Below are 8,072 nucleotides of genomic sequence, written 5' to 3'. Positions count from 1 at the left end.
AACCTACCTCTTTTTTTTCAGGTTGTAAATGGGGCCATTCAGGTCGCACCTGTGGGCAAGGTATGAACAGGCGCCTCTGTGGCCCCTGGCCCTGAGCTCCCTGACTCTGAGCGCAGCTGCTCACAGCACCACCCGGAGCCGAGCCGAGCCGGCGGGAGTGCGGGAGGGAGGGAGGGGAGGAGGAGGGCAGGAGGAGGGAGGGAGGGAAGACAAAGAAAGGGTGCGGCCAGGGCCAGCCAGGGCGGGAGTGAGCTCCACAGAGCAGGTCAGCACTGCAGTCAGCCTGTGGGAGGCTGGAGAGCAGCAGCCCCACAGGCCCCAGGCAGAGAGAGTCCCTCTTACCCTTGACCCATCTACCACTCTCTGGAAGGCACAGCCAGCCAGCCGAGCTCCAGCCTAGGGCATAAGTAGAAGCTCTGGGTTCTCAGTGGGACCAGCAGCAGCCAGCAGATCCTCACCCCGCCCTGCATCTCCTCTGCCGCTCCTTCAGGTTAGTACGGTGCACCCGGGTCCCTGGGGAGTGCAGACCAGACTAGCCCTGGCCTCCTGGAACCTGCAGCACCGCAGAGGGCACCCTCCTCCACCCCACCCTGGGATGGCTACTGAGCTCTGCTGGTTCACCCCACACACACTGTGCACACACACCCGTGCCAGGATGGATCTCCTCGCTGGAGACACAGCAGAGAGCCACTGCTGGCCTGTGCCAAACCCCCCACCCCGTGGGCCTGGGCACGCTTGGCTGCGCACTCTCAGGAAGGCTGGCCATTCCGGGGGCTCTGAGGCTGCCGGCTCCCTGAGGTCCTGGCAGACTTGGTGGCGATCTAAGGCACACGTGGCTTCTCTGGGTGCAGGGTCTGGGGACTCGCAGCTGAGGGCTCTGGGGAGCAGGGGTGTGCACAACCACCGGGACACTCTCTGCTCTTGCCTGGGGGGGACATGTGGGCAGGGGCTTGTTGGGATCCACAGTGCCGGCACTGCTCTCCCTGTGCTGTAGGTGATGGAAAACCTGAGCACCACGGCTGCCCCGGGCAGCAGTCTCTGGGCCCTCCTCCTGGCCACACTTGGCTCCACTGCCAGCCAGCCGCTGGGGGCAGAGGCCGTCTGCACAGCCCGGCCTCCAGCCAAGTACAGCCTCACCTTCACGGGCAAGTGGAGCCAGGCGGCCTTCCCCAAGCAGTACCCGCTGTTCCGGCCCCCTGCGCAGTGGTCTTCCCTACTGGGTAAGGCATCCCTCTCCCCGTGCCAGCATGTTCTGTGGTTACCGCCCCACCTGGGAGGGCTCTGCGCAGTGCTTCACGAGTTGGGGCACTCTCATCCAACAGACTTTGAGAAGCTTGCTAAGCACCTACTGTGTGCCAGCCATTGATGGTCTGGGCTCAGGATGTAGTGAGCAGCAGGGGGGCAGTCATGGGCAAGGTTGGCTGGCCATCCGTCACTCAGCCGGGTGTCCCTACAGTGTGTGGATGTAGAATGTCACCGTGGAGTGGATGTGGTTCTTCGCCTCCCAGCTGGGGGAGCTGATGATCAGGAAGGGAAGGATGAGGTGTCCACTGGGCTGGCCAGCTGGGACCTGAGCCTGGGCGCTGCGTGTCCCCGCCACCTGCTCACACGGCCTGGCTGTGGCACAGGGGCCTCGCACAGCTCTGACTACAGCATGTGGAGAAAGGATGCCTACGTCAGCAACGGGCTGCGGGACTTCGCAGAGCGCGGGGAGGCCTGGGCCCTGATGAAGGAGCTGGAGGCCGCGGGAGAGAAGGTCCAGAGCGTGCTGGCCGTGTTCTCAGCCCCCGCCGTCCCCAGCGGCACGGGCCAGACTTCCACAGAGCTGGAGGTGCAGCCCCGGCACTCGCTGGTAAGCTGTGGCCAGGAGAGGGCGGGAGGTGCTCCTGGGGCCGCTGCCCGCTGAGCCTCTGCTGCACACAGGTGTCCTTCGTGGTGCGCATCGTCCCCAGTCCTGACTGGTTTGTGGGTGTGGACAGCCTGGACCTGTGCGAGGGAGGCCGCTGGAAGGAGCAGGCCTCCCTGGACCTCTACCCCCATGACGCGGGGACAGACAGTGGCTTCACCTTCTCCTCCCCCAACTTTGCGACCATCCCTCAGGACACGGTAACTGAGGTGAGTGGGCCAGCGGGGCGGGGCTGGGCCTTGGGCTCTGCAGGGAAGGGCCCTGCCCTGGTGCTGCGGTGAGCTGGGTGCAGTCCCGCCTGTCTGCCGGCCACATGCAGGGAACAGAGTGAGACTCGAGGTCCTGCAGGCCCCCTCCTGGCCTGCTTCCCAGCTTCCCAGCTCCTGCCTGGGGCCGGAGCCCAGCACCACAGCGACTCAGCTGAGCCTGTGCTGCCCCCTGGCCAGGCAGAGGGCACAGCAAGCCCAGCCCAGGGTTTGGGGAGAGGCCAAGGCAAGCGTGGCCGGCTGTCCTGGGTGTGGGTGGTGCTCAGATGAGGTCCAGACCGGGGTCTGTTTTCCAGCAGTTCCTAGCTGGACACTGGGTGCTGCCCAGTGGGCCATGCACACACAGGAAGGTGGGCTTCCTGGACCCTGTGCCAACTCCCTCTCTTCCTCCAACCCAGATAACGTCTTCCTCTCCCAGTCACCCTGCGAATTCCTTCTACTACCCGCGGCTGAAGTCCTTGCCTCCTATGGCCAGAGTGGCCCTGGTGAGGCTCCGGCAGAGCCCCAGGGCCTTTGTTCCACTTGCCCCAGGCCTGACCAGCAGAGACAATGAGATCGGGGACAGCCTCTCAGGTAATGTCCAGGCTTCCAGTCCCCTCCCTGCGCAGTGCAGGTGGACAGGCTGGCAGAGATAAGTGGGCCCAGAGCTGGGAGTGCATGGGAGCCTGCAGTGGACACAGGTGGCTCCAGCTCACCCAGGGGAGCTCTGTGCCCACTACAGCCACACTGGAAAGAAGTCACAGCTGAGTCTGTCCTGACCACATGGGGCCCGTGGCACTCTGGGGCGCCCAATGGGATGTGCTACCGCCCTGGCAGCCCCACTTGGCTAGGCTCACCCTCCACAGTCCCTGTAAGGACGGGACCTCTCTGGGCACCTGAGGGACTGCTGCTCCACGGGTCCCAGACCCGAGTCTGAGTCGGCAGAGGCCACCGAGGCCCTCACGGCCACGAGGCTAGCTCTCAGCGACTCAGGACGGGCTTGCTCCAAACACAGCGCCAGCTCTTCGCACGGGCAGCTGGAAATGCCCTCCACTCTGGCCAGGGGTTAGAAAGGACCCAGGGAGAGGCGAGAGACAATGTCCATTGGAGATGTCCAGGGACCTGCACGTCCCAGTGATGGGGATGGATCAGAGTCTGCCTAGTTAGGTCCCATCTTCTCCCCTTCACAAAGGAGCGGAAGGCCGTGGCAGAGGTGTCACCACCACAGGTGACAGCTGTCACAGGGCGAGGCTCCCACCTGCTCATAGGCCTTCCGAGGAGCCAGGGCTTCATTCCGCAGGCTGCACAGACAGTTCCTGGGGAAAATGGAGCTGGCCAAAATCTGGCATGCCAAGAGCCTTGGTCACAGGGGGCCTGCTCACCCGTGCCTCGCTGGCTGGAGTGGAGGGAGGCTCGGGCCTCCTCACAGCCCAGCCTCTCCTGTGGGCCTCCGACCTCATGGGGGGCAGGTCAGGGCCACATAGGAAGCAGCTGGCACCCCAGAGATTAAGTCAGAGCCTAAGTCGGAGCACCCTCCTGTGGTCCTGGCGACTCCTGCCCCTCCTTTCAGAGGGCAGTCCTGGGATGCTGGAAGGTGGCACTGCCCCACCTGCCCAATGAGGTGCCTGCTCCGGGATCTGATGCCCCACTTGGGTGGACAGCCTCATGTCACTCGTTCATGCCACCAGCTGTGCCTTCAGGTTGGCCAGAAGAGCGACTAGTGGCAGATCACTGGAGAGGCTCTGTCCCACCCATGGCTGGCATCCAGCCACATGGGGTGTGGGACATGGGGCTGTCAGGGCCAGGAGCAGAGGGGACAGTGCAGGACAGGGAAGGCAGGGAGAGGAGGGGAGATCTGTGTGGAGGAGGGACATGGAGAAGGGAGGGTAGGGTAGACAGAGCCAGCTGGTCAGCCAGGGACCACAGTGTGGAGTGAACAGTGTGCAGTACTAGAGAATTCCACTGAGAGATGTCGCTGGAGGGCGCTGGGTCCAGCTGAGCCCTGCCACCCGACACCCCAGGAGTCTGAGGAGCACAATGGGGGAGGCTCTGGTGCCCTGCCCCCCACATGCCCAAGGCATCCCCAGACCCCAAGAAGGGCCTCACAGCCAGCCCCTTCCTGTCCCTGCCTGCAGGCTGGCTCCTCGTGTCCACCACAGCTGAGGCCCTGGGCTCTCTGCTTGGCACCTGCCACTATCCCTGGGGGAGCAGAACCTTTCCAAGGTGGAAGCCATGTGGGCAGTGATGGGTGCCATCCAGGAAGTTCCCACCAGGCCCAGACTGGGCTCCACATGTTCCTGTCTCGCAAGTGGACACCTTGTCTTCAGGCCCAAGAGGTCCACTGGAGCCCAGGGCTGCTGCAGCACTCAGCCCAGGCCAGGCCCTGACTGCCTGCCTTCCCAGCTGGGGAGCAGGAAAGCAGGTCCTGTCCTGGCTGGGCTCTGTTGTCCCCTGGCCTGCTGCCAGGGCCCTCACTCTCAGGCAAGGCTTGGGAAGAGCTGGGGGAGTCTGCCTCTCTGAAGCCCCACTCTGGAGGGTCTTTGCAGACCCTGTCCCACCCCTCTGTGCTGTGGAGAGGGCTTCTCTAGGCACAGGCCTGGCTGGAGCTTCTGAAACATTCCAGGTCCTGTGCCCAACAATGCGACCCCTTGTCCCTCCCCCCCTCCCTGATTCTTCTAACACCTGTGACTTGTTCTGGGGTCTGGTCCTCAGCAGTCACAGAGCAGGTAGCATGGTGAGGGTGAGATACGTGAGAACAAAGCCCTTCAGTGTGAGGCCACCACCCTGTTGCTGGCTGCTGACACACATTTCACCTGAGCTCCTGGCCCCTTGTGTGGGGAGACCCTCCCCTGGGCAATGGGCACAGAGAAGTGCTATCCAGCTGGGTGCAGTGGCACACACCTATAATCCCAGCGGCTCTGGAGGCTGAGGCAGAAGGATCCCAAGTTCAAAGCCAGCTACTGCAGTGGTGAGGCCCTAAGCAACTCAGCAAGACTCTATCTCTAAATACGATGCAAAATAGGGCTGGGGGTGTGGATGAGTGCCCCTGGGTTCAATCCCTAGTCCCCCCCCCAAAAAAAGCAAACCAAACAAAAAGGCAAGCACTGGCCTTCTGGCTGGAAAGTGATTACCAGGTGCTTTGACCAGAACCCCAAATCAATGATTCTAAACTTTATGAATATAATGAAGACCGACAGGGCACAGGAAGAAAGGACCAAAGTGCCTGGGTGCCACCAGGACCAGCTCCCGCAGCCCAGACCCAGGGTCCTCTGTCTTCAGAATAAGCCAGTTCCAAGGGTCGCTGTGGCCTGAGGGCTGGGCTTGGCCAGAGACCCTCCACCAGAGACCCCCACCCCACCCCACGGCCTCCTGGGAGGCTCCCAGGCACTGGTGCCCAAGCCCAGGGCACTGCAGACCCAGCCAGAAAGGCTGCGGGGCAGGAGGGGAAGCAGTTTCTAGCTTCTGCTTCCTCTCAGCGCTGCCCTGCCCTCTCCCCTGTGCTCGGTCCAGTTCCAGAAACGCCGCTGGACTGTGAGGTTTCCCTGTGGTCATCCTGGGGACTGTGTGGAGGCCCCTGTGGGAAGCTGAGCACCAAGAGAAGGACTCGCTATATCCGCGTCCAGCCGGCCAACCACGGGACGCCCTGCCCTGAGCTGGAGGAAGAGGCCGAGTGTGTGCCTGATAACTGTGTCTAAGCCCAGAGCCCAGCACTCCGCGGCCTCCTCAGGCTTGGGTCACACAGGGCTCTCGGAGGGTCAGGGCGGCTGCCTGCGGCCAGGCCGCTGGGCGCCCCTCCTGGGTATGGAGAGCCTGTGCAGAGGTGGGGTCCCAGCGCTGTGGCAGGCGCTTCCTCAGGCTCGTTGGCCCTGAGGGTCTTGCTCTGCATTATGTCCCCCATAACTTATCACTCCTCTGGGAGGCCGCCTCTGAGGCGAGAACATGCACCCCAAGAGCAGGAGAGGGGACGCCCAATCCCGAAGCCCTGTGCACACAAGGTTGCAGAATACCTCAGACCTGGAGCCCCAGGCCATGCTCCTGGGCATGCCTGCCACCTGGGAGCAAGGTGACCATGAGAGACAAGGAGAGGGGCAGCATTAGAACCTGGGTGTCTTCCTGTCATGACCTCTTTGCATTGGAATAAAGGCTATCTGTCCCTGATAAACACCAGTGGCCATCCCCACGCCTCTCCTGGACACCTTGGCAGAGCGCTGCTGGGTGTATGGTGACAGGAGACACATTTGAGAGGCAGGGCGGGGTTGCAAGCACCTGGGGGTGGGGAGTGGGGAGACCTGAGGTCGAAGCTTCTGAAGCCAGCATCAGCACCGGAGCAGCATGAAGGGCTGCTGGCTCATCCAGGAACCTGGAGTCATGTGCAGGCAGCAAGTGACAGAAACCCAGAGCACCCACAGGTGGCTGGGCCAACCAGCCCTCGCACTGTCCCCTTGCACCGAGCAGCTCAGCTGGCCACCAGCAGGCACCTCTGGGGATCTGAGCTCAGGGGCCCCAACCTCCAGCCTCACTGATGCCTGCATGCTGTTGGCTTTCCGTGACAGTGACAGAATACCTGAGGTTATTTTGGCTCACGCTGTGGAAGGTTTCAGCCCGTGGTCTGGCAGACCGATTGTTTTGGGACCTGTGGTGAGGCAGCACATCAAGTGAGGAGGCTGTGTGGAGGAGCAAAGCCATTCACTTCAGGGCTGGAGTGGAAGAAAGAGGAGGGGCTAGGTCCCACTGTCCCTGTCACAGGCATACCCCCCACCCCCATGACCTAAGACCTCCTGAAGGACCCACCAGCTCCAACAGCACCACCCCAGGGAACAAGACTTCAGTCATAGGCTGCTGGGGACACCCCAGGTCCACTGGGACTGGCCATGGGTTTTCCTGTCTCTCCTGTGCATGCCAGAGGCCCCTAGTGCTGCAGTGGGCCGGGCCACAGCATGAGGTGGAGGACTCAGGAGATGGACCCTGGCACAGCCCTCCTCTAGCAGGCCGGGCATGGGAGATGGGCCCCTTGCCCCGAGGGGACCTGTTAGACCATTCTCAGGCTGGCTAAGACCCTACCCCTGATGCTTCCAGAGTCAGACCCAGATCCTCTCCCATCACCTTGTGCCCTGTCGTCCTGAAAGGTCCTGGACATAGCCCAAGCTCACAGGGCCCTGGGCTGGCTAGCAGCTCTCCTCCAAGGCTCCTGCACGGCAACGCCCGAGGCACATGGAGATGAAGAGCACAACCAGGACCCTGCCAAGAGGATGCTCGCTGCCCCAGGCCAGGCACCCAGCGACCCTGCTCGAGAGAAACCCATCACCCAGGAGGCACACGGCCCTGACACCCTCAGCTATGAAACAGCAAACTGCAGGACCACCAGACTGCCGGCCAGGATTAGGGTCACCCTACGTCAGGAGCAAAACTACCCCAGAAGGATGGTCTGGGATTCTTTTTTTTTTTAACACTTATTTTTTAGGTGTAGATGGACCAACACACTGGCTTTATTTTTATATGGTGCTGAGGATTGAACCCGGGTCTCGCCCATGCTAGGCGAGTGCTCTACCGCTGAGCCACCCTCCCAGCCCAGTCTGGGATTCTTAAGTAGACCACAGCTCACGCCCAGAGTGGGATGGTGCCGAGATGATGAGCTTAGACCTGGACACACAGACCAAAGAACAAACTCACACCCCGGGGGTGACACTGCAGCCTGGACCCTTACAGCCCATGTCACCAACCCCGGGCCATGGCAGGGCCTGCTGCCCTGGAGACCTGGGGAAGGAAGTGGAAGGAGGGGTCACACTGTCCACACCTGAGCATCCTGGGTGGGGTGGGCAGTGCAGGGCGTGCTCATGTGGTCCACAACTGAGCATCCTGGGTGGAGCTGGTGGCCCCATCACACAATGAATATCTCAGGGTAGCTGAGGGACACCTGGCCA

General features: G+C 62.3%; 1 protein-coding gene across 1 annotated transcript; it reads left to right on the top strand.

Annotated features, from left to right (window-relative positions):
• Window positions 1–259: 259 nt before the first annotated feature.
• Spon2 (spondin 2) lies at window positions 260–6,288 on the top strand. Its single transcript, XM_076864697.2, has 6 exons — window positions 260–490; window positions 995–1,220; window positions 1,629–1,852; window positions 1,924–2,115; window positions 2,571–2,745; window positions 5,662–6,288. Exons 2-6 carry the CDS (start codon window positions 998–1,000, stop codon window positions 5,844–5,846), a joined length of 999 nt encoding a protein of 332 aa, XP_076720812.2. The 5' UTR covers window positions 260–490; window positions 995–997; the 3' UTR covers window positions 5,847–6,288.
• The last annotated feature ends 1,784 nt before the right edge of the window (window positions 6,289–8,072 follow it).

Source organism: Callospermophilus lateralis, chromosome 8, assembly GCF_048772815.1.
Source record: "Callospermophilus lateralis isolate mCalLat2 chromosome 8, mCalLat2.hap1, whole genome shotgun sequence".
Taxonomy (NCBI): Eukaryota; Metazoa; Chordata; class Mammalia; order Rodentia; family Sciuridae; genus Callospermophilus; species Callospermophilus lateralis.
Note: the sequence above shows the minus strand (reverse complement) of the source record. Positions and strands in the feature narration are given on the sequence as shown.

What these genes read in the sequence shown, in the direction of transcription:
- Spon2 (XM_076864697.2), top strand. Translation starts at nt 998, where the DNA reads ATGGAAAACCTGAGCACCACGGCTGCCCCGGGCAGCAGTCTCTGGGCC. An exon ending in GCAGTGGTCTTCCCTACTGG is followed by an intron (nt 1,221 to 1,628) that starts GTAAGGCATCCC and finishes GCTGTGGCACAG; the next exon opens with GGGCCTCGCACAGCTCTGAC. An exon ending in GATCGGGGACAGCCTCTCAG is followed by an intron (nt 2,746 to 5,661) that starts GTAATGTCCAGG and finishes TGCTCGGTCCAG; the next exon opens with TTCCAGAAACGCCGCTGGAC.